The 26491-nt window shown below is 36.1% G+C and overlaps 1 protein-coding gene across 1 annotated transcript in view; it reads left to right on the top strand.

Annotated features, from left to right (window-relative positions):
- The window catches only part of UFL1 (UFM1 specific ligase 1), a 51114-nt gene that overhangs the window by 13921 nt on the left and 10702 nt on the right, over positions 1 to 26491 (top strand). Inside the window, exons 4-11 of the mRNA XM_065888758.1 lie at positions 712 to 809; positions 1337 to 1451; positions 3545 to 3675; positions 18169 to 18227; positions 20302 to 20448; positions 21735 to 21910; positions 22541 to 22720; positions 24463 to 24583. Coding sequence (XP_065744830.1) covers positions 712 to 809; positions 1337 to 1451; positions 3545 to 3675; positions 18169 to 18227; positions 20302 to 20448; positions 21735 to 21910; positions 22541 to 22720; positions 24463 to 24583 — 1027 coding nt within the window. The remainder of the gene's footprint in view (positions 1 to 711; positions 810 to 1336; positions 1452 to 3544; positions 3676 to 18168; positions 18228 to 20301; positions 20449 to 21734; positions 21911 to 22540; positions 22721 to 24462; positions 24584 to 26491) is intronic.

Raw genomic sequence — 26491 nt, 5'->3', positions numbered from 1 at the left:
TCAGCTCCTGCCATTAGCTTTGTCCTTGAAGTGTCTAGGGAACACAAAGCTCCAATTTACTCTGCCTGACAGACTTTAGCTGTTCAGCCCAGGGGCCCATCTATATCTACCTCCCAGCTCAGAACCACCAGCCAGGATCTGCCGAGAAGCCTTGTTCACGAAGCCGACAGCAGGTTTGGCTGACGTCTTAGCAAGCCTGAGAACCACAGCAGGGGCTGAGGTGCATGGGCCAACTTGATCCCCTGAATTTTGGCCTGCAGAGCCTCTCCTGAGCGAGAGAGCCAGGGCTGGGTTGATCGCTGGGCCAAGTGGCTGCCTGTGGGGCGGCAGTCTGGCGACTGCTCCAAGGCAATGGGTGGTTTGGGTCGCAGACTCACCAACTCACTGTGTGATCTCTGGCGGGTTGGGACTTGCCTGTTGCGCCCCACCAGACTTCCCAGGCTCCAGGAGGGGCTCTGGAGGAGAAAAGACCCCTGAAATGCTGTAACTTCTTAATATGAACTTTCTTAGCAAGTGAAAATGTACTTGTTCAGAAATGAAAGTGAATAAGCAACAAGCCTCTAATTTTTTATTTGAGACTCGTTATAATATTTCATATCAATTTGAAATTCACCTAAGGATAAGTAAGTTTTTTTTTTAAGTTCTAAATATGTAATTTCAGACTTAAACAGCATGAACTTATCACTAATAGAATTTGTACTTATTTTCCAGGCGATTAATGTGGATCTGACTCATATTGAAAATAGAATTGGTGACATTGTTAAATCAGAAAAACATGTTCAGCTCGTGTTGGGACAACTGATAGATGAGTATGTACGATATTTAAGTATACTTTTTTGTTTTCTTTTTTTGTAAGTAAATTTATACTTAAATTTAGAACAGTTGTGGCCACTTCAGCATTTTGTTTAGAACGCTTAGTGCTCATTTTCATTGTAAGGATCATTGTACTTAAAAAATAAGTGCTTACTTGTGTGGAGTACTTGGAAATAATATAACTTTTATTTTTTTCTATTGTTTTAAAGCGACACAAAACATAATTTTTATCATCTTTCCTGTATGAGTTTAACTCTGAAAGCAGAATTGTTCCAAAAATATTAATTAAAATGATTGCAGAATTTTAATTGTTGAAAACAATTTCAGCATTTATTATTTGATTAACCTTACATTTAGTTACATTGATCAGAAAATTTTCAGAATATGAGTAATGAATGGTGTTTACCTAAACATATTCATTACTTTTGAGGCATACCTTATTGCAACAGGAATTAGACATAATAGATAGAGGAAAAGTATTATTCCTAATTGGGTTTTTCCTTTTTTTTTTTTAAACTATTAGGAACTATTTGGATCGGTTAGCAGAAGAGGTAAATGATAAATTACAGGAAAGTGGTCAGGTAACCATATCCGAACTGTGTAAAACCTATGATCTTCCCGGAAACTTTCTGACACAGGTATTTTTTTCTTAATACTATAATATGTCTTTTCAGATAAATAAAAGAATTTTAATGGGAGGGAAGAAACTATACCTTCTTACCATTAATTGATTTTTTGCAAGTGTTTTGACTACTGATGTTCTAACAATATATTTGGGGAATACTTAAACATTGATGGCTCTGATGAGATTGTTTAGACGTGATTGTAATCTTCCTGAACCCAGAGACACCCTAAACTTAAGTAGACTTAAGTTCTAGGCCTGCTTTGATGCAGTAGCAGGTATACCATAAGCATATAGGTTTATTTAATGTTCTGATAACAACTGTACAGAAACTTTAACCAGGGTATCATCAGTTCTGATTGCCTAGTTATATTTTAAGAAATAACTGATGAAGACTATAATTTAGAAGGGGTGCTACTGGCATCTTGTGTGGTAAAGGTCAAGGCTGATGCTAAACATCCTGCAGTGCACAGAACATCCCTTCCCAACAAAGAATTTTCTTGCCCAAAATGTAAGTAGTACCAACATCTTTTGATGTCACCTTTTTTCCTCTAAACTGTCAGTGTGACAGGAAGAAGAACCAAGGAATCACTTATGTTCTTTTCATTTTTGGTACTTGTGTCAATACTCAAATCAGATATCTTGATTTATAGTGTAATAACAATGCTACCTGAAAATAGAGGCTAGTTCCCTGTTTGTTGTTTCTTTTTTCTTAAAATGGTTTGACATTTTAGAATTATAGAAGTCCATTTGGTACAGTGGAAAGTGCATGGGCTTTGGAGTTAAACAGACCTTGATTTGAATTCTGGCTATGCCACTGCTTAGTTATTCAGTGTCAGGAAAATTATTTCATGTCTTTTGTGCTTCCAGTTACATATCTGAAGATGGGAATAATTTGTCTCTTTCATAGATCTCAGTGAGGTTATATTCATGATATATCTACTGAAATGGCTGGCACAGTGAAAGTACTCAATAAATGATGGTTTTGTTTTGTATTTACTGCAACAAATAAGGGAAGAGCCAAATCTCTTTTTAGGTATACTTTAACTTACCAAACCATAATTGCATGAGATTAATTTATAATACAACAGATTTACTCACTCATTTTAGCTGAGTGATTTCTCCTAATTGCATCTAAAATACCATTTAGGACATAGATCTGTTTTACAAAGCATTTCAGGAGCCTAAGCTCCTGAGCAAATGTATGTAAATCACAGAAGATAAAATCGGCAAATATATGTAAATCACAGAAGGTAAAAAAAAAAAATTTTTAGACACTTAAATAAAAGTATCAGAACAGATTCAAATGATTTCTTATAAAATTGTGCTACTGATACATTTTAGAAATATATATAGTTTCTTAATATTTTTCAGTTTTAATTTTTCTCAGTATCACAGGCAGTATTCTAAAAGCTCATTAAGAAGTTGTTTGGAAAGCATTTTTCTGTACCATAAAAGTATCAGCCAGCTGACTTGAGTAGATTTAACTTGTCCTGGGAAGGCAAGTATGTCCAGGCTTATTTTATATGTACCTGATCCCAGTCATAGTGTAGCTGTGGAAAAATACTCTCTTGAGATTACCAAGAAATCAGGTTGTCTGTCAGTATAGATTTCTGGACACGGTTTGTTAATATTTGCATCACAGAAGATAACTTTTCAGGTTTTATGTTTCCCTAGGTTGCAGAATCTTGGAATAACATTTATTTCTCTCTGTTAGTGTTAGAAGGTCCATATAGGATCCTCTCCAAGACCCATGTATATGTCTTGGCTGTCTATGTGTCAGACTGCCTGTATCTAGAAAATTGGTTAATCAATCTCTTTTATTTTACCATAGAAATAGGCCTTATTTTAGCATGTAGCTGAGCCTTTTAACATTCAGCTATTTGATTCATTCGATTCTTGTCTCTGCCATAAGATTATGAAGTTTCCTAGATCCTAAGTCTTCATTTTACCTTATATATCTTGTTAATTCATGCTTGCTGAAATTATTCAGTCATATGATTAATACAGCATCAGCATGCAACATGACGCTAGTAAGACTGTACAAATGTAAATGTGTAATTTTGTTCTTTCAAATTAATAAGAATTTTCATCCATCTTTACCCTCAGGCGCTAACTCAGCGACTAGGTAGAATTATTAACGGACACATTGATCTTGATAACAGAGGAGTAATATTTACTGAAGCTTTTGTAGCTAGACATAAAGCACGCATCCGTGGGTTGTTCAGTGCTATTACCCGGTAAGCATATTTTAAATTATGTATATTTTTACATTTGTTTGATTATTGTTTGCTTTTTTGTTGTTTTAAAGCAGAATCTCATTCAGGCCCCTAGTTTATTAAATAGACAGAGGGCAGCTTCTGTGAAATAGGAATGGGGATTCCAGAGCCCTAGAATGTGGCCACACTCTCTCCAACGCACATCTCCTTTACTCGCCTACCTTCACCATCCTTATGACCCCAGATGTACTTCTGCAGAACACCCAGATCATATATAAAGTCACCCTGGGATCATGGAAAGAGTATGCAGTCAGAAGTCCTTGGGTCATATCCCTATCACATAGTAACCTTGTGACCTTGAGTAGATAAGTCATTCAGTCACCTAACTTCTTTGGGCCACAGACGGGGCTGGATGACTTTAGAACTTTTTTTTTTTACTAAATAACATTCTAGAATTCTAATGAATAACAATTTTACTTTCAAAATCACTTGAACTTAATGTTTGGGCCCTGTGTAACAAACTCCAGTGTGGAATTAAGAAAAACTACATTCTCAATTGTCTCTTTTCTCCTGTGTCATTTAGTTTATCTCAGTGGTTTTTGGGTCCCACCAGCATTTAAATGTCCAGATTTCTCCATTTTAAAACAATCAAACCTCTCTCAACCCCATCCACTCCCTTTACCATCTTGTTTATTCCTTTCCTTAAAGTGAACCTTCTTGAATTGATGTGTACAGTTACTATCTCAGTTTTCTTACCTTTTGTCACTTCTCAACTCACCCACCTGGCTTCTACAACTTACGTAGCAATGATGTCAGTATCATTAAATTTAATGGGTATTCCCTGTCCTTGTTTTACTTTATAGCACCATTTAACCCCAATTACGGCTTCCTTCTTGAAATGTTCTCATCTCTCTCTTCTTTTTTTTTCTTAACACTGTACTTTCCTGGTTTCTTTTTACCTCTTTTGGCTGTACCTGATTAGGCTGTACCTTTTCTGGCTCTTCCTTCTTTCACGAGCCTTGAAAGTTTTGTTTCAGGCCATCTTTTCTTCTCAGTCCTGTACTGTCTGCCTAGGTGCTTTTACGTTTCTTCTAAGTTTCAGACTCATACTATCTGTACAGCATCTCTGTTGAAGTGTTTTATTATAAGTGCCTCAAATTCAGCATATTTAAAATAACTCACTACTGTCCCACTTTCCACCTCTTCTGAATTTATTCTTCCACTGGTGTTTCCATTACCAGTAAATATCATCATCAGGTTGGTTTTGCCAGAAAACTGGGAGTCCTCCTTTATGCCATCCTTTCTCTTAACTCCCTTTCCATAACACAACATCTTTTGAATTCATATTTTAAATATTTATGTAATCTTTACTTCTCTGACATCACCATTCTTACCACTTCAGTCCATTTTTTACCTAGACTGTTTCAGGAGCTCTCTAACAAGTCCCCCTTCTTCTACTCTTATTACTTTCCAGGACATTTTTTCGTGGCAGCCACAGTGATTTCTTTTTGTCATTCAACAAATCAAAAGCACTCATTGAACACCTAATACATTCAGGGCCCTGGTGGAACAAAAGACTAAAAGGATAGAAGACAGAGCTTGCAATCTAATGCAACAGTTTTCTTTCTCTCTTTCTTCCTTTTTTTATCTCACACTTACAGAAAAGTTGCTAGAGAACCTTTTGTTTTTTAATTCTGTCACATTTGAGAGAAAGTGGCTGACATGATGTCCCATAATCACACTTTAGTCTGTATTTCCTACAAACAAGGGCAACGTCCTATAGAACTACAATACAAACATCAAAATCAGAAAATTGACCGTGATCCATTACTACTATCCAGTCCTTGGATCCCATTCATGTTTTACCAGTTGTTCCAATAATATTCTTTATACAAAAAGGATCCAGTTCAGAATCACATAGTGCATTTAATTGTCATGTCATGTCTCCTTAGTCACTGGAACACTTACCTTACTTTCATGACCTTGACACTTGAAGATTACAGGCCAGTTATTTCATAGAATATTCAATCTTTTCTTTCTGCTACTTTGTCATATTTATATTTAGGTTATGCATCTTTGGCAGGAATATCACAAAAGTGATTATATGTTCTTGTCATTGAACCCTATCAGGTGGCATACAATTTAGATTTTTCCAGTTACTGATGAGGTGCACTGTGACTTCTTAATAAGGAGATATCTGCTAGGCTTCTCATAAAGATTCTTGTTTCCCTTTATAATTAAGTATTTATGGGGAGGGCAGTTTGAGATCATGTGAGTTACCCTGTTTTTCATCAAATTTTCAGTTTATTCATTTATTAAATCACTGTGGACTTACGGTTTTCTATATTATTCATTAGATTATAATCTATTGTTACCATTATTTAGATTTTCAAATTGGCTCTGATTTAGCTAGTGGAAGGCCTTTCAAGCTGGCTTCTGTGTCCTTTTGACGTGTCCCCATCATTCTTCCAACACTTCTTTCTGGCGCAACAAGAAGTTCCAGGCTCAGTTCATACTTTACCTGTTCCAACCTTGGAATCAGCCATTTCTCCAACGAGCCCTGGTTCCTTTTAGTAGAGTATAGTATTTAGAAACCAAGATCTGGACACTAGATTGTTTATTGCTGTTTGGTTGTTCCTACTCCCAAGCCCTCTCAGCAGACAAGCTAAGGTATACACGTTACACAATTGTATACACCCCCCTATATATCTATATTTTTGTATTTTTGTGTATCAGGAACCATGAGTTCACACTGATACCTTCAACACTCTAAGTCTTGTTCTAGTTTTCTCCTTTTCCATAATTGTAACTCCCTTCTCTGTCCATGAGAAACCTAGCTCCCATTATCCTTAATGTATTTACTTATTTGATTAATTCCCCTTTATGTGACTGATCTCCCATTTGCTGCTACAGCTCTCTTCCCTATGTGGATGTCTGCTTTACATAGGCTCTGACAGATTCCACCAGATCACCCTTCTAACACAAGAACAGTAGTTTTTTCCAGGAGAGGAACTGAGTAGCTGAGTGATAGGAATGGAGGGGGACTCCATTTTGTAACTTTTTTGTACCCTGAACATTTATCACTTAGTCAAAAAAACAAAAAAAAAAAACTAAAAGTGTATTTTTCCTATTAACAAATATTTATCCTTTTTCTTTGACTAGTTTTTGTGGTGAGTGTAGTTATCATCTGGTTCAGCAAATAATATTTTCCTGACTCATAGTAGCCCTGAGTTTCTCTGTATGGAGGTATTATCAAACCATGAGAGCAAAAACAAATTTTGAGCCACAAAAGATGTTGCTAGGCTGTGTGGCTTCAAGTTAGTACCATTTAAGGTAATGTATCTTCATATTTGCCTCTTAAATACAAGGAACCAACTCAGTTTTCTGGTCTAACTTCAGAGAGAAGACCTGCATCTCTGATTGAAAAGGGTTTATGTTTATTGTTACTATAGGTAGCCAGAAAGAAGAGCAGGAAGTAGTTAGTGAGAAGAATACTAAGTAAGCTACATTGTATTCCAGATTGAAATAATTCAGCAGCTAAGTTTCATTGTACAAAAAAAGCTAGAAATTTTGTGCAATCCAATTAAACTTTTATTGAACACCCACAGTAAGTTATGCACCCAGAAGTTTTAAGATAAAGTTCTTCAAGATGCCCTCTGCATTTTTGTAGGAATGTGTTCAGGTAGAAAGGAACAGAAAACAAAAAACATGAGAAGGTTGTAATAAGATAAACAGGAGAGCAGACTTCATGTAATTGGACCTAATTGGTCCAGGGGGTGGGGCAGGCTCTAGATAATTCAACTGAAAATTTTAGGTAAAATAATTTAATACAAACCAAATTGATCTATATAGGAATTTGGTAAAAATAATAGTTTAGTCAAAAATCCCCAAACACAGTGGTTTTAAGTATTAATTCATATTTAGACAACTGTTTCTGCTCTCCCAGGTTTGTCATAGGGAAAATTTATAACATTTCAAATAATCAACAAGAGAGAATCAAGTAGTTGGAATAACTTAAAAGTCTTTTAGTTATATGTGTAAGAATAAAAACACAGACTAAACCTAAACCAGAGAACTGGTATAATTGGCTTAAAATGAATAGGGATGAAAAAATTGGAGTCAGAAAAAAGTCTAGACCTTTTTTTCAATAGTTCCCTTTACTTAAAATAAATTGTAATTATTATAAAAGAAAAGCATTGACAGGGATCTATCCAAAAGAAATGAAAACATATCTCTGCACAAAGGCATGAAACAAATCTTCATAGCAGCATTATTCATAATAGCCCCAAACTGGAAATAATCCAGGTGTCCATCAACTGACAAATGGATACAAACAACAAAATATGGTATATCCATACACCAGTATGCTGTTCAGCAACAAAAAGGAGTGAATACTGATCTGTGCTTTATTATGCATGAACCTCAAAGACATGCTAAGTAAAAGAAGCTGGATACAAGAGACCACATACTGATTCCATTTATAAGAAATCTCTAGAAAAGCACATTTGTAGAGGCAGAAAGCAGATCAGTGGTTCTCTAGGTCTACGGGTGGCAACAGGAATTAACTGCAGATATCTGGGAAGGAACTTTTTGGGTGATGGAAACCTTCTAAAACTGGATTGTGGTGTTGGTTGCTCAGTTCTATTAATTTATTGAGATTGTTGAATTGTATACTTAGAATTGGTTAGATTTATATGTAAATTTTGTATATCTCATTAAAGCTGTTCAAAAAAAAAGAAATGGGGCTTCCCTGGTGGCACAGTGGTTGAGAGTCCGCCTGCCAATGCAGGGGACACGGGTTCGTGCCCCGGTCCAGGAAGAGCCCACATGCCGCGGAGCGGCTGGGCCCATGAGCCATGGCCACTGAGCCTACGTGTCCAGAGCCTGTGCTCCGCAACAGGAGAGGCCACAACAGTGAGAGGCCTGCGTACCGCAAAAACAAAACAAACAAACAAACAAATGTATAATCATTATAGAAAAGACTGATAAGCAAAAGAGAGAAATTAAAGTGGATTTCTCCCAGTCATACACCCTAACTGGAATACAGCATTTAGTTTCCTTTCAGTATGTTTGTGATCTCATTTTTCTTCAGAAATGGAATCATATAACATTCACTGACTTCCCAGGTGAGGGGAGCCTCACAGACAGAAAAAATAGAATGAACAAGAAATTAACATAAAATAAAGGGCAAGACAGATCGTCAAGAGTCACCAAATTTGAGGTGAAATTTTGGTGGGAAAGCAAATTGATCACAGAATGGGAGGACAGATCAATTACCTGGTATTTCAATAGCATAATTCTGCTTAAGGATGTAAAATTTGGTGCAGTTTTTTTTTTTTTAGTTGATTTACAGTGTTGTGTTGTTTTCTGGTGTTCAGCAAGCAATTCAGTTATATATGTGTATATATATTTTTCTTCATGTTCTTTTCCATTATACTTTATTACAGGATACTGAATATAGTTCCCTGTACTATACAGTAGGACCTTCTTGTTTATCTATTTTATATATAGTAGTTTGTATCTGCTAATCCCAAACTTCTGATTTATCCCTCCCCCACCCCTTTTCCCTTTTGATAACCATAAGTTTTCTATGTCTGAGTCTGTTTCTGTTTTGTAAATAAGATCATTTGTATCATAGTTTAGATTCCATATGTAAGTGATGTCATATGGCATTTGTCTTTCTCTGACTTCACTTTGTATGATAATCTCTAGCTCCATCCATGTTGCTGCAAATGGCAACATTTGATTCTTTTTTATGGCTGAGTAATATTCTATTGTGTGTGTGTATATATATATCACATCTTCTTTATCCATTCATCTGTTGATGGACACTTAGGTTGCTTTCACATCTTGGCTATTATTAATAGTGCTGCTATGAACATTGGGGTGTGTGTATCTTTTAAAATTAGAGTTTTTGTCTTTTCTGGATATATGCCCAGGAGTGAGATTGCTGGATCAAAAGGTAGCTCTATTTTTAGTTTTTCAAGGAACCTCCATACTGTTTTCCACAGTGGCTGCACCAGTTTACATTCCCACCAACAGTGTAGGAGGGTTCCCTTTTCTCCACACCCTTTCCAGCATTTATTATTTGTAGACTTTTTGATGATGGCTATTCTGACCCATGTGAGGTGATACCTCATTGTAGTTTTGATTTGCATTTCTCTAATAATTAGTGATGTTGACCATCTTTTCGTGTGGCTATTGGCCATCTTTATGTCTTCTTTGGAGAAATGTCTATTTAGGTCTTCTGTCCATTTTTTTTTTTTTTTAACATCTTTATTGGGGTATAATTGCTTTACAATGGTGTGTTAGTTTCTGCTTTATAACAAAGTGAATCAGCTATACATATACATATACATATGCTCCCATGTGTCTTCCCTCTTGCGTCTCCCTCCCTCCCACTCTCCCCATCCCACCCCTCCAGGCTGTCCCAAAGCCCCGAGCTAATATCCCTGTGCCTTGCGGCTGCTTCCCCCTAGCTATCTACCTTACTACGTTTGTTAGTGTGTATATGTCCATGACTCTCTCTCGCCCTGTCAAAACTCACCCTTCCCCCTCCCCATATCCTCAAGTCCGTTCTCCAGTAGGTCTGCGCCTCTATTCCTGTCTTATCCCTAGGTTCTTCATGACATTTTTTTCCCTTAAATTCCATATATATGTGTTAGCATACGGTATTTGACTTTTTCTTTCTGACTTACTTCACTCTGTATGACAGACTCTAGGTCTATCCATCTCATTACAAATAACTCAATTTCATTTCTTTTTAAGGCTGAGTAATATTCCATTGTGTATATGTGCCACATCTTCTTTATCCATTCGTCCGATGATGGGCGCTTAGGTTCTTTCCATCTCCGGGCTATTGTAAATAGAGCTGCAATGAACATTTTGGTACATGACTCTTTTTGAATTTTGGTTTTCTCAGGGTATATGCCCAGTAGTGGGATTGCTGGGTCATATGGTAATTCTATTTGTAGTTTTTTAAGGAACCTCCATACTGTTCTCCATAGTGGCTGAACCAATTCACATTCCCACCAGCAGTGCAAGAGTGTCCCCGTTTCTCCACACCCTCTCCAGCATTTATTGTTTCTAGATTTTTTGATGATGGCCATTCTGACTGGTGTGAGATGATATCTCATTGTAGTTTTGATTTGCATTTCTCTAATAATTAGTGATGTTGACCATCTTTTCGTGTGCCTATTGGCCATCTTTATGTCTTCTTTGGAGAAATGTCTATTTAGGTCTTCTGTCCATTTTTGATTGGGTTGTTTGGTGTTTTTATTTTTTTTTTAATTGAGCTATATAAACTGTATATTTGGAAATAACTCCTTGTTGGTCACATTGTTTGCAGACATTTTCTCCCAGTACGTAAGTTGTCTTTTCATTTTGTTTATGGTTTCCTTTGCTGTGCCAAAGCTTATCAGTTTGATTTGGTCCCATTTGGTTATTTTTGCTTTTATTTCTGTTACCTTGGGAGGCTGATCTAAGAAAACATTGCTACAATTTATGTCAGAGAATGTTTTGCCAATGTTCTCTTCTAGGTGTTTTATGGTGTCATGTCTTATATTTAAGTCTTTAAGCCATTTTTGAGTTTATTTTTGTGTATGGTATAAGGGAGTGTTCTACCTTCATTGATTTACATGTGGCTGCCCAGCTTTCCCAGCCCACTTGCTGAAGAGACTGTCTTTTCCCCATTGTATATTCTTGCCTCCTTTGTCGAAGATTAATTGACCATGGGGGTGTGTGGGTTTATTTCTGGGCTCTCTTTGTCTTCTGTTATTGTTTTTGGCCGTGTGGCTTGCAGGATCTTAGTTCCCTGACCGAGGATTGAACCTGTGCCCTTGTCAGTGAAAGCACAGAGTCCTAACGACTGGACCACCAAGGAATTCCCTGGGCTCTCTTTTCTGTTGCATTGATCCATGTGTCTGTTTTTGTGCCAATACCATGCTGTTTTGATTACTGTAGCTTTGTAGTATTGTCTGAAGTCAAGGAGGGTTATGCCTCCTGCTTTGTTCTTTTTCCTCAGGATCGCTTTGGCAATTCTGGGTCTTTTATAGTTCCATATAAATTTTAGGATTATTTGTTCTAGTTCTGTGGAAAATGTCATGGGTAATTTGATAGGGATTCCATTAAATCTGTAGATTGCTTTGGGTAGTATTAATATTCTAACAATATTAATTCTTCCAATCCAAAAGCATGAGATATCTTTCCATTTCTTTGAATCATCTTCAGTTTCCTTTGTTAATGTTTTGTAGTTCTTAGCATATAAGTCTCTCACCTCCTTGATGAGGTTTATTCCTAAGTATATCTTTTTTTGATGCAGTTTTTAAAGGGAATTTTTTTTTACTTTGCCTTTCTGATATTTCATTGTTAGTATAAAGAAATGCAACAGATTTCTGTATGATAATCTTGTATCCTGCTACCTTGCTGAATTCATTTATCAGTTCTAGTTTTTGTGTGGCGTATTTAGGATTTTCCGTATATGGTATTATGTCATCTGCTTATAATGATAATTTTACCTCTTCCCTTCCAATTTGTGTACCTTTTATTGCTTTTTATTGTCTGATTGCTGTGGCTAGGACTTCTGATACTGTGTTGAACAGAAGTGGTGACAGTGGGCATCCTTGTAGTAAATTTCAGCAGGAATGCGTTCAGCTTTTCACTGTTGAGTATTATGTTGGCTGTGGGTTTGTCATAAATAGCTTTTATTATGTTGAGATATGTTCCCTCCGTACCCACTTTGGTAAGAGTTGTTATCATGAGTGGATGTTGAATTTTGTCAAATGCTTTTTCTGCAGCTATCGAGATGATCATGTGGTTTTTGTCTGTTCTTTTGTTTATGTGGTGTATCCCGTTGATTTGCTATGTTGAACTATCCTTGTGAACTTGGGATGAATCCCAATTGGTCGTGGTGTATGATCTTTTTTATGTGTTGTCGGATTCGGTTTGCTAATGTTTTGTTGAGATTTTCTGCATCTACATTTGTCAGAGATACTGGTAATTTTCTTTTTTGGTGGTATTTTTGTTTGGTTTTGGTATCAGGATGATGGTGACTTCATAGAATGTCTTTGGGAGTGTTCCCTCCTCTTCAGTCTTTTGGAAGAGTTTGAAAAGGATCAGTATAAGTTCTTTGTATGGTTGGTAGAATTAATTCCCCAGTGTAGCCATCCCGTCCTGGACTTCTGTTTGCAGGGAGTTTTTTTTATTACAGATTCTGTTTCACTTCTAGGGATCATTCTGTTCAAATTAATTTGTTTCTTAATTCAGTTTTGGAGGACTGTATGTTTCTAGAAACTTGTCCATTTCTTCTGGGTTGTCCAATTTGATGGCATATAATTGTTCGTAGTATTCTCTTATGGTTTTTGTATTTCTGTGGTATCAGTTGTTATTTCTCCTCTTTCATTTCTTATTTTATTTAGTTCTCTCTTTTCTTCTTGGTGAGCCTGGCCAGAGGTCTGTAGGTTTTGTTTACCCTTTGAAAGAACCAGCTCTTGATTTTATTGATTTCTTTTTTTTTTAATTGCAGTATAGATTTACAGTGGTGTGTTTCAGGTGTACAGCAAAGTGATTCAGTTACATGTATGTATATGTGTGTGTATATATATTCTTTTTCAGATTCTTTTCCCTTATAGATTATTATAAAATATTGAGTATAGTTCCCTGTGGTATACAGTGTGTCCTTATTGCTTATCTATTGATATTTTATGTATAGTAGTATGTATATGTTAATTCCAAGTTCCTCATTTATCCCTCCCTCCTACCTTTCCCCTTTGGTGACTATAAGTTTGTTTTCTATGCCTGTGGGTCTATTTCTGTTTTGTAAATAAGTTTACTTGTATCTTTTTTTTTTTTTAGATTCCACATATAAGCAATATCATATGATATTTGTCTTTTTTGGCTTATTTCACTTAGTATGATAATCTGTAGTTCCATCCATGTTGCTGCAAATGGCATTATTTCATTTTTCTTATGGCTGAGTAATATCCCATTGCGTGTGTGTGGGTGTGTATGTATATCTGTCACATCTTCTTTATCCATTCATCTATCAATGGACATTTAGGTGGCTTCCATGTCTTGTGTATTGTAAATAGTGCTGCAATGAACATTGGGATGCATGTATCTTTTTGAATTATAGTTTTGTCCAGTTATATGCCCAGGAGTGGGATTACAGGATCATATGGTAGCTCTAGTTTTAGTTTTTTTAAGGAACCTCCATACTGTTCTCCATAGTGCCTGTACAGATTTACATTCTCACCAACAGTGTAGGAGGGTTCCTTTTTCTCCATACCCTCTTCAGCATTGTTTGTAGACGTTTTTGATGATGGTTATTCTGACTGGTGTCAGGTGATACCTCATGGTAATTTTGATTTGCATTTTTCTAATAATTGGCATTGTTGAGCGTTTTTTTCATCTGTATTGGCCATCTGTATGTCTTTGGAGAAGTGTCTGTTTAGATCTTCTACCTGCTTTTTGATTGGGTTGTTTCTATTTTTTTAAATCTCTTTTATTTATTCCCTCTCTGATCTTCATTATTTCCTTTCTTTTTCTGACTTTAGGTTTTGTTTTTTTCTTTTAATTCTTTTAGGTGGTAGGTTAGGTTGTTTATTTGAGATTTTTCTTATTTTTTGAGGAAGGCCTGTATTGCTGTGAACTTCCCTCTAAGGACTGCTTTTGCTGCATGCCATAGATTTTGTATGGTTGTGTTTTCATTGTCAGTTGTCTCAAGGTATTTTTAAATTTCCTCTTTGATTTCATCTTGAGCCATTGTTTTTTTAGTAGCATGTTGTTTAGTCTCCATGTAATCGTTTTTTTTCTTGTTTTTCTTTCTGTGGTTGATTTCTAGTTTCATGCTGTTGTGGTCAGAAAAGATACTTGAAATAATTTCTATCCTCTTCAATTTGTTGAGGTGTGTTTTGTGTCCTTGTATGTGGTCAGTCCTAGAGAATGTTCCATGTGCACTTGAAAACAGTTGTGTATTCTGGTTTTATTGGATGTAATGCCCTGAAAATATCAATTAAGTCTAACTATTCTAATGTGTCATTTAGGATCTCTGTTGCATTATTGATTTTCTGTCTGGAAGATCTATCCATTGATGTGAGTCTGGTGTTAAAGTCTCCTACTGTTAGTATTTGTTTTATGTATTCAGATGCTCCTATATTGGGTGCATATATGTTAAAGAGTATAATATCCTCTCCTTGTATTGATCCTTTTATCATTATTCAGTGCCCTTGTTTATCTTTTTTTATGGTCTTTGTTTCAAAGTCTGTTTTCTCTGATATGAGTATTGCTACCCCCACCTTCTTGTCACTTCCATTTGCATGATACATCTCTTTCTAGCTCTTCACTTTCAGTCTATGTGTGTCATTTGCCCTAAAGTGGGTCTTTTGTAGACAGCATGTTGTAGGCTCTTGTTTTTTTATCCAATCTGCCACTCTTTGACTTTTGATTGGAGCATTTAGTCTATTGACATTTAAGGTAATTATTGATAGATATGTATTTGTTGCCATTTTAAACCTTGTTTTCCAGTTGATTTTGTATTTATTTGTTCCCTTCTTTTTCTGTCTTTCCTATTGTGGTTTGATGGTTTTCTTTTGTATTATGCTTTTGTTCTCTTCTTTTTGTTTTTTGTGAATCTGTTGTATGTTTTTGATTTGTGATTACGCTGTTTTTCAAGTATGTTAACCCATTCCTGTATCTACTTGCTACAAACTGGTAGTCATATAGGCTCAAATACATTCTAAAAAAAAAAAATCTGTATTTTCTTACTTTTCTCCCCCATATTTTTTGATTTCAATGTCCTCTTTTGCACCTTCATGTTTATCCTTTTGCTGTTCATTGTAGTTAATATCGCTTTCACAATAATTTTTTAAAAATCTGTGTACTGGCTTATTTAAGTGATTTACTTTCCAGTTGTGATATTCTTTTTCTTTCCTACAGATTCTTGCTTTTCTATTGAGAGAAGACCTTTCAATTATTTCTTTTAGGATAGATTTAGTATTGCTGTATTCTTTCAGTTTTTGCTTGTCGGAGACATTCTTTCTCTCTCCTAAATGATAATCTTGCTAGGTAGAGTTTCCTAAGTTGTAGGTTTTTCCCTTTCAGGACATCGAATATATCTTGTCACTCCCTTCTGGCCTGAAACGTTTTTTGTAGAGAAATCAGCTGATAGGCTTAAGTAGGTTCCCTTTGTAACTAATTCTTTGTTTTCTCTTGCTGCCTAGAAACCTCTCTTTATCTTTTAACTTTTGTCATTTTAATTATAATATGTCCTGTTGTGGGTTTGTTTGGGTTCATCCTTTTGGGACCTTCTCTGCTTCCCATACCTGGATATCTGTTTCCTTCCTTAGGTTTGGGAAGTTTTCAGCCATAATTTCTTCCAATACATTTTCGATCCCCTTTTCTCTTTCTTCTCCTGGGATCCCTATGATGTGTAGATTGGCACACTTTATATTATCCCATAGGTCTTATATATTGCTTTCATTTTTTTTCATTTGTCTTTCTGTGTGCTGTTCTTATTGGGTAATTTCCATTATTCTTTCTTCCTGATCATTTATTCATCTGCATCATTCAGTTTGCTATTTTTTGCCTTTAGCTCAGCTTTCATCTCAGCAAATGAGGTTTCTAATTTTTCTTGGTTTCTCGTTATAGTTAGTAACTAGTTCCTTGTTACAGTGACCTGCATTTCTGTTGATAGCCTTTCTTAATTCCTTCAGTAGTTTTATTACCTCCTTTTTGAACTCAGGGTCTAGTAGACTGGAGAGGTGTTTCATTTTTTGTTCCTTCAGGGGAGTTCTCTTGATCTTTTCATTGCATTTGGCTCCTCTGCTTCTTCATTTTACTTATATTTCTCTTACTGTAAGAGTTTAGGAGAAACAGTTATCTACTGTGGTCTTGGAGGGCTGTTTTTATGTCGGAGCATCCCTGTGTACCCTGCATGAATCTAATATTTTTGGTGTGAGAGCTGTTTTTAGTGTGGGTCCCTGCCACGTCTTTTCTCAGTATGTGCTGGCCATTATCCCATTGATGGGGGTGTTACTGGTGTTGTGGTGACCAGAGCCTGCAATGGATATTGAGCAGGACATCCTCTTTGCTCTGTGGTTGTCACAGCCCTGTTGGGGACAGGGTCTGCTCACCAGTTGTTGGAGTAGAAGCCCCCAGATACATTTCTAAGCTACTACAGTGTGAGATAGGCAAGACTGAAGTGCTCCCTCTGGGAGAAAAGTCAGCCTGTTCCTCCACAGGAGCTGTTTGCCGGGAGGGCATCTGTGGTGTTGCCTGTCACTCGTGCAGTCTCACAAAGTATGCTCTTGTTGGCACTGCCCTGGCCCCTCCTCAATCATGGGAATGCAGGCAGTCGACCTGGGTGACCCTCAGGCGCTGTGCTCACAAAACCAGCAGCGCAGATCCACTGAAGTCAGGCACCTGAACTGTCATGGTCGCACACCTGGACCTGCCCTGGGAGCTACAGAATCAGCCCAGACCCTAGCTCCACCTCCACATATGCATGCCCACAAAGCTTGCAGCTGCTAATGCCAGACTTGACCCAGCCACAGGATCGCCAGTAATCTGCTTGGATGTCCCACAGGTGCTGAGCTTACAAAGCCACCAGCAGCGGCATAAATCCACAGATTGATCAGCTGCTGGGACACAGCTCAGATTTCAGCCCCACCTCCAAGTGTGGGCAGCACTCCCGGGCTTGCATGCTCCCAGAGATCATAGAGGCAGAGCCACACCTGCTGTGAGCACGCAGAGATTGAGGCTGCTCTGGTGGGGCCTTGCCCCTCCCTTTGCTTGAGGGTCACCCCATTAACAGTGGGGCTTCTATGGCAGACCCAGGCTCAGTCCTGTGTACACCTCCTGTTGCAGCCCAAAGCATACTCCACCCCCTTCAGGCTGTCTCTGCACAGCGAATCCCAGTCCTCTCCCCAGGTCTGTCCCCTGAAGCCCAAGTTTCAGCACCTAGCCCCCATGCCCACTAGCAGACATGCGTCTGGCTGGGGGGTACAGCAAGGTGGTCAGGACCGTCTGTGCCAGCCTCTGTTCTGCCTGTGGCAGGCTGGTTGCTGCATTCTCCTCTGAGCCTCTGAAGCTGTCTTGCTGGCCTGGCTGATGTTCCAGTCAGTGAAGGGAGTTCCCAGTGTGAGGGAACCTTCCCTCTTTCACAGGTGCCTCCCAGGGACGTAGATCCTGTCCCAATTCCTTTTTTTTTTTCCTACCCAGTCAAATGGTGATCTTTCTTGCAACTTTGGTTGTATGAGATCTGCCAACATTCAGTAGGTATTCTGTGAGAATTATTCCACATGTAGATGTATTTTTGATACATTTATGGGAGGAGGTGAGCTCCACGTCCTTCTATCCCGCCGTCTTGATCTGTGGTGCAATTTTTGCCTTCATTTTTTTCTTCTAAATTAATTTGTTTTTCATAAACTAATCATCCTAGTTTTTTTTAAATTCATAAGTATGTGTAACTTTATGATGAGTAAAATGTTTTTTTAATTTTTTTTCCTTTCCATAAAGGCCTACAGCAGTGAATTCTTTGATTTCAAAATATGGATTTCAGGAGCAGCTTCTTTACTGTGAGTTTGCTTTAAAGTATATATCACTTAATTAGCTGTTGAATAGACTAAATGTAAAACTTAACTAATTTTAATGTTTTTGCCTCTTTTAATCTTAAAACTTATGTAACTAAAATATTTCTAGGGGGCTTCCCTGGTGGTACAGTGGTTGAGAATCTGCCTGCCAATGCAGGGGACACGGGTTCGATCCCTGGTCTGGGAAGATCCCACGTGCCACAGAGCAACTGAGCCCCGTGCGCTAAAACTACTGAGCTTGTGCTCTAGAGCCTGCAAGCCACAACTACTGAGCCCGCGTGTTGCAACTACTGAAGCCCGCGTGCCTAGGGCCTGTGCTCTGCAACAAGAGAAGCCACTGCAATGAGAAAGAAGCCTGCACACCACAATGAAGAACAGCCCCCACTCGTGGCAACTAGAGAAACCCTGCGTGCAGCAACAAAGACCCGACACAGCCAAAAATAAATAAATTTATTAAAATATATATATTTCTGGTTGGGAAGTTTCTCTATACCAATTTTCATATATGTGTCTTGTTATACCCACCAAACATTTAGTGTTGGGTACCTCAAGGGGAGTGGAATAAAAAAAAATTGTGTGTGTATAAAATACTCTGTTATGCATATGCATATAGAGATTTAAAATTTTGGGATTAAGAATAATTTTTACTTTGTTTCTTACAGATTTTTACTACATTTTCTTATGAAAGTAGTGTTTGGCTAAAAAAATTTTTACAAAAGGCTTATAGACATTAAAAATAAATTCTTAGCATTCAAACAGTACAGTAATATCTTCAAAATAATTTTGGTCCATTGACTATTTTGTGTTTTTGTGAAACTCTTATGAGATTTCGAAGGTTTTTTTTTAAAGCTTGGCTGGAGTAATTTTTAAAAGCAGCGACAATCTTTCAACTCAGGTATTTGTGCAAATATAAAATTAAAATGAATAATGGAAAAGAAATTTAAATACAGAACGAAAAATTAATTTTTGTTCACTATATTTTGCAGAATATGGAGTTCAATTTAAATTTTTTAAGACAAATTTAAAATTAAAATGTGACGTATTTCTGAATTTCCATAATTGGAGTTGGTGAAATTTCATTATAATGTAAAGTTCTTCAAGTAATAACTGATAAATTGATAACTTTGTCTGAATTTAGCTTGGGTTTGTGTTGTACAGTCACACAAAATTTAAAATTATGTGCTGCAGTTAATTGTGAAATCTAGACCTTTCTGATGTACTCTAATTTACTCAGCATTGGAATTCTGAAATTCATATGTAAACTAATTTTTATTTCTGTTAAAAGCTAACTTTCCTGAATCATTCTTTGTGCCAGACATCTTTTGACTGTTCTTATTGGTTCACTCAGGAATAACTCCTTCCTATCTGCTTTGTCTCTTTTTAGGGGATTTTGATATTTAAAACAACAAAGTGTGTAGTCAAATGTTATGGTTTAAATAAAAATCATAAATTTGGTGTTAATGGCAGGCACTAGTAGGTGGCAGAGTTGAGGTTTGGACTTAGGCTATCTGGGTCCATATCCATCCTCTTAACCATGGCATTATATTTCTGTTATAGGTAGGATTAAAATGTGTTCCTTCAATTTAAACAGTGGAAAAGTAATTAATTTATACAGATTTTCATGGCTTTATTTCACACTGTTGATTCTAATAGGATCCAGGTGTCTTGATTTTTCTAAATATGAGGAAATTGAACTTGGTAACACTAGTGATTGTGTATTATCTATTCTCAGTGTGTAATTGTCTACTTTTAATCATGAGATAAATATTGGCATTTTTTTCCCAAAATTAGACTAAAAAATTCAACATTAATTAGTTTGTATTACAGTTCAGCATCTTTAGCTAGTTACCAAAATTTCCTGAATTTATGACCTGAGTATTCTCATAAATGGCAGGAAAGTTTTGTCTAAAATATAATGTCTTTATTTAGTATGAAATTTAAATTTTAAATTGCTTTTTTAAAGGGTAAGAATAACTAAATTGTGAAATTTTAAAGTGTTTTACTTTTTGAGATTTTTACCTGCTCTGATTTTTTTCTGTTTGTTTGCTTTTCTTTTAAGCTGTTCTTGAGGAACTTGTTAATAGTGGACGCTTACGAGGCACTGTGGTTGGTGGGAGACAGGATAAAGCAGTGTTTGTCCCTGACATTTACTCCAGAACACAAAATACTTGGGTGGATTCTTTTCTCAGGCAGAATGGCTATCTGGGTAACTTTTTTTCTTTTTAACTAAAAATCATTTCTAATATTAAACACATTCTTAGAAAGATTGTACTAGCCCTGGGAGTACACATGTACTTTACTGTTGGCCAGCAGACTATAATGGTTCTTTTTGAGTATAAAAGTAGTCATCACACTGTAGGTTTTTGTGGGTCTTGTTAACTGAGTTTAATTCCATAGTTATTGAACAGTTGTAATGTAGAAAGGCCAGAAGCCAGTATTGATTGTTAACAGCCTTTTAGTAATGTGATACTATATGTGATACTTCAGGTTCTTTTTAATTCATAAAAAGTAATTATATTTATTATATCTTGTAACTTATGAAGTTGCTTGGTTTTTTAGTTACATAATCTTAGAAATATTTTATTGCTGTCAGTTTTACAGTGTTCATTTTTATTAGTTATCCAGTACTTCAGAAACAGAGAAGTTATTCTAAATTTTGTTTCTGAGGTTCCATCATTTGGATAAAATAGACTAATTGAATTTAATCATTAAAACAAGTAGCATATATATATAAAACTCAGTTTGATCAATTTCATAACCCAAGTCAAACTATGTAAGGGATCAGTTACCTATAAATAAGTCATTAGTGTTCAGTTTAAATGTGTGCTAGAATGAATACTGGCTTGGCTTATGTTTTCTTGACTTTCTACAATGTGCCTTCTCAGTTTCTTCAGCCAAGGACTTGGATTAGAATTTTGTTGTAATTAATTTCCTTAAATATTATTATTTGAGGACAGAGAGTGCATGGTAGATATCTCTAATAACTTTAATGGCTGCAAATTTAAGTCTTAAATTTTTTACTTTTGTTTTATATGCTAAATCTTTTACTAGTGTAAATTAGACTAGAGATTGCTTTGTCCTCAGTTGTCTAATGAAACATTTGAAAAATAAATTCCATTCCTTTAGTTAACTATAATCAAAATTCCAGTTTTTGTTTCTCTACTTAAATCATTACATTCCGTTATCCTCTTTTCTACTTTTATTGCTCTTTAGTCCTCATGTTTCCCTTTGACCCCTCAATTGGAGAGAGATAAAGCTGAATTAATGAAGTACTTGAACCAATTTTTCTACAAATATGTTTAGTAATAAAAATTTGGGAAGGTAACATAACCAGGGAATAGGCTATGTTACACTTCTATGTTTTATTCTTAAAAAACTCTATTAGAATACAGTGCATTCACAAAGAACAGATTTTGGTAGAACTTAACTTTTTCTGAGGTTTCTAAAAGGTGTGAATGATGATTCTATTCCAACCTCGTGATGTATTTCTAGAATTTGATGCTTTGTCCAGACTTGGAATCCCAGATGCTGTGAGCTACATAAAGAAAAGATATAAGACTACCCAACTCTTATTTTTGAAAGCAGCTTGTGTTGGTCAAGAACTTGTGGATCAGGTGGAAGCATCCGTAGAGGAAGCCATCAGCTCTGGAACATGGGTTGATATTGCAGTATGTTTTATCTTTTTCTTCTTAATTTTCCTTTAAACCAGTGACAACTGATACTTCACTAGTATATGGCCATTTTAAGAATTAGGATGTAGCTTTCAGGAAGGATACTTTCATGGTTGGTGGGGGGAGGAGGGGTATTAATGAAAATGTTAATTTCAGATAGTGGAAAGAGCTAAGAATAAATGTATTTTGGAGGCAAAGTTATCAGGACTGGAAGTTGGAATGTTTGTGAGTTTTTGAGAGGAACTCAGTGTGACTTATAGGTTTGGGGCCTGATCAACTGAATGGAGAGTGGTTCCATTAATTGAGATGGGGGAGCAATGGGGAAGAGAAGATGGGAGTCTGGGGGCAGGAGGCGCAAACCACGTTGTTTTGAACAGGACATGTTAAAATATGAGATGCCTGTTAAGTATATGAGTGGGGGGAGGTTAGGGAAGCAGTAGGATATGTGATTTCAGAGTTCGGAGTGAGGATAAAGGTAGAAATACAATTTGGGAGGTTGTCAGCATATAGAGGGTTTTGAAACCATTGGACTTAACGATATCACTTAGGGAGAGAATACATATAACAAATGGTTTATCCGTATTATATTGCATTTATACTTTGTTTTCATTTTGTTTGTAATTCTAGCCTCTGCTACCCAGTTCCTTATCAGTGGAAGATGCTGCAATATTGCTTCAACATGTGATGAGGGCACTCAGCAAACAGGCTTTAGCTGTAGTCTTTAGCGATACTATTGTAGTCAGTGAAAAATTTATAAATGATTGTACAGAACTGTTCAGTGACCTGATGCACCAAAAAGCTGAAAAGGTATGCCAAATTTCCTTTCACCTACTAATTTTAACAGTACTTTCACATTAGAATCATCTGATGACTTTTGAAAAATGAGGTAAGCAGTATACCCAGAACTGAACACTGTGTTTCATACGTTATTTTCCTTCAATGCATCATTCCTTTTTATTTCCTCTCCTGGATTTGTTTTTCTCCTTCTTCATTCCCATCAGAACATAGAAGTTAGAACTTAGGAAGCTGCTTTTATAAATTGAAATCTTACAAATGAAATTATATATTTCACACTTAAGTCACCTGAGGGTATTGGTCCAACATTAAAATCCATAAAAATGATACCTGTGGATTATATGCATAAATGTATAGTATATTTATCAATCAGTACACATTATATTTACTAAATCTAGCAAAGCCTCATAATTTGACCTATTTGGGATATACCAACGGGATAACTTATTGAGGAAAGAAATGGTTACTATTAAAATTGATTAGTTCCTCAGAGCAACTGCTGTGGAAGTGTTTAGAAGCAGAGGTCATGCCAGGTCTGCTTTAATGACTGTTCAATTCATGTTTCTGGTTAGCAGCACCCTCATTATAAAGCCTGCTCACAAAATAGGTAGAAAAAGCCCATTTATATCTCAGACCGTTAAATTCATGAGGGCTTATTAAATATATAAATAATTTATATTTATCTATATCCCTTTTAAGCTCCTTAATAGTCTTAAAAATGATACAACTTTTCTACCTTTGGCCTGCAAAGCATCAGAGAGGAGTAAAAAGTACACAGGATTGATATCAGTAAACCTGAGTTCTAATTTCAACTTGTTTATTACTCTGTTTGCCTTTGACAAATAGACTTCCAGTTTCCTCATCTTCAGAGAAAAGGATGGTGATGCCCACTCTCACAAGGATAAATATAAATTAAGGAGCAATGTAAATAAAATGTTTAGTACATGTTAGCCACCAGTTACTAAATGACTACATTATTATTTTCATTTGAGACCCTTTACTAAAATAAAAATTTAACACAATCATTGATTTTTTTTTTTTTTCTTGTGCTCCTCCCTCCAACCACAAAAATAAATTCAGGAAAAAAAGTGCTTTTTTGTTTGAACTGTTAACATTCTTAACATTTCTTTGCAAAACTGAAAAGGAAATATTTTTAATGTGAAAATGTATGTTTGTCACTACAGATTTAGAACTCTTTCCCATGATAAAGAATGTTTCTGAAGTTGGAAATAGTTCATTGTTCCTAACATAAATTTATAAAAAGCAAAGATCAAGAATGAGTCCAGAGGGGAAGAAAGTTCACATGCCTAAGTATGCAGCTCATATGTGATCATTATGGTGGGGTGGGGATGGAGATTTCATTATCTTTCTAGTAATCTCAGGTATCCAAGTGGCACTGGACCTTGGGAGTCTTAAAAAGAGAGGTAGCAAGGGTCATCCGTTAAGCAGTGCTAAAATTAGCCAATAACAGTTGAAGAGGATTGCATCCGATGCTGTGTGATCAGCTGTTCAGTGATAGGATAAGATTTCTCATTAGCTGGTAATAAATACAAAAAGTCAAGAACAGCAAGGGAGGAGACTTATTTGGGGCCTGGAGAAACAATCTCAGAGTGCCAGCTGAGACAAAGCTCTATAGTTCTTAGCAATGAAACCAAACAAGAACAGTTAGGATGTGAGTATAAACAACTTTTATTTTATGCTTCTTGTAATGTTATATATTGCTGCCTACAAAAAATAAGCATATTTTATTTCAGGAAATGAAAAATAATCCTGTTCATTTAATCACTGAAGAAGATCTGAAACAAGTCTCCATTTTAGAAAGCGTTAATACAAGTAAAAAGGATAAAAAAGATGAACGAAGGAGGAAAGCAACAGGTAACAAGTTATTATTAACAAGATTCAAGATGAGTTTATTTGTTGCAGTGAACTTTGCACTTATCAGACCTTTTGAAAGGCCTTTTATTTGGTTGATTCACCTTTAACTGTTAATATTAACCAGATCTTTTGCTAGTGAATTAACTTTTAATTATGAAAATATTGGTGATTATTTAGTGTTTCATAAGCTAATTTCATGATCTCCTGTTCTCATTCTTTATGTTCCTGCTCCAGTAGCTTTTCTTTTCTTTCTTGATTCTCAAATTTTGCAAGTTGGTGTTCACCTCAAGGCCTTTGCACAAGCTGTTCCCTCCCAAGCTTCAAGTAACTGTTTCCTTCTTGTCATTAAGAGCTCACCTTTAAATGTCAGTTCCTCACAGAGGCCTCCCTAACCACCCAGAATAGTATATACAGTCACTCTCCATCGGATTATCCTCCCAGGTTTTTTTACAGCACTTTTATCACTGTGATGTCTTTTATCGTTTGGGAGTCTGCTCCATCTCATTTATTGTTGTTTCCCTAGTACTCAGAGCACTCCTTGGCATATTTTAAGTGCTCCATAAATATTTATTGAGTGAATGAATTTCCCAAGGACTTTTAAAAATTCTTTTAATTTAGAGTCACTGGAAATTATCCTAGGTAGCACTGGCATACTAGTAACTTGCATTTGGAAATTAACATGTATTTTCCATACTTTTTATAGCAGGAATAATTTTATTAGTGCTGTATCAGGGTTAAAGAAATTAGATATTCAACATATTTCATTACTAAATACAGCTATATTAAACACGTTATAAAAACTTCATTTGCTGTGGGAATTCACTATATCTTTGAGATTCCTTCCTCTTCAAAAACCTTTTTCTACAAAGTCTTTCAATAATATTTTGAAATTTCTGTTCTAGGAAAACTACATAGTAAATTACTGCAATAAATCAATAATATTCATAAGCCTGCATATTTTGTTATTTTAAGATATAATTATAAATCCACCTTAATTGATTGCACTTACGTCAGTAAAACTAGTCTGTTTTATATCCTTCTAAAAATTCAGGTTCATCTGGTGTTTTGTTCTGATAGTGCTGTTGTTTTATAATAGTTTAATTACAGTTCATGGAATAATGTCAAACAAGAACATCTTTCCCATAAGAAACTTATTACCACATGTAAAAGATACATTCACTTTAAACTTGTGCTTTTGAAAGTTGTGTTTTTCTATCATGAAGGCAATAGAACTTATAGAATATGATGAAGTCTAAGGGAATTCTTAGAGTTTAGAAAAAGATCTTTGTTTATGTAAATCATTTTATTGAAGAAATGAATCTTTTATTATGAAGAAATGTATTTTCAATATTTTTCAGTGTTACAGTTCCATTACTAAAGTATCCTATTTTGTTGAATAGATATTTTAAATGTAAATATATAATAGAGAAATACCTCGGTAACAATTTTACTTTTATTTACAGTGTTTTAGTTTCATAGTTTGTATTTTTTTAGTCTTCATGCCAGTAGGTGATTGATAACTGTATTTTTCTACTTAATCAATTTAATACTTATGGTCAACATTTATTGAGCCCCTGTTATGTGTCAAGCGTTGCCTTAACCTCAAGTATGCAGACGTTAGTGAGATGTTCTCCCTACTGTCAAGAAGTTATCTTTTTGGGTGGCGGGAGAGTCAGGATGTCTCCTGTAAACCTGGGGAATAATCTTTAAATCAAAAAGACAAAAGCAGGGCTTCCCTGGTGGCGCAGTGGTTGCGAGTCCGCCTGCCGATGCAGGGGACACAGGTTTGTGCCCCGGTCTGGGAAGATCCCACATGCTGCAGAGCAGCTGGGCCTGTGAGCCATGGCCGCTGAGCCTGTGCTCCGCAACAGGAGAGGCCACAACAGTGAGAGGCCCGCGTACCACAAA

The sequence above is a fragment of the Phocoena phocoena genome, chromosome 12 (assembly GCF_963924675.1).
Source record: "Phocoena phocoena chromosome 12, mPhoPho1.1, whole genome shotgun sequence".
NCBI lineage: Eukaryota > Metazoa > Chordata > Mammalia > Artiodactyla > Phocoenidae > Phocoena > Phocoena phocoena.
The sequence above is the reverse complement of the archived record's forward strand: the minus strand, read 5'-3'. Positions and strand labels throughout refer to the sequence as shown.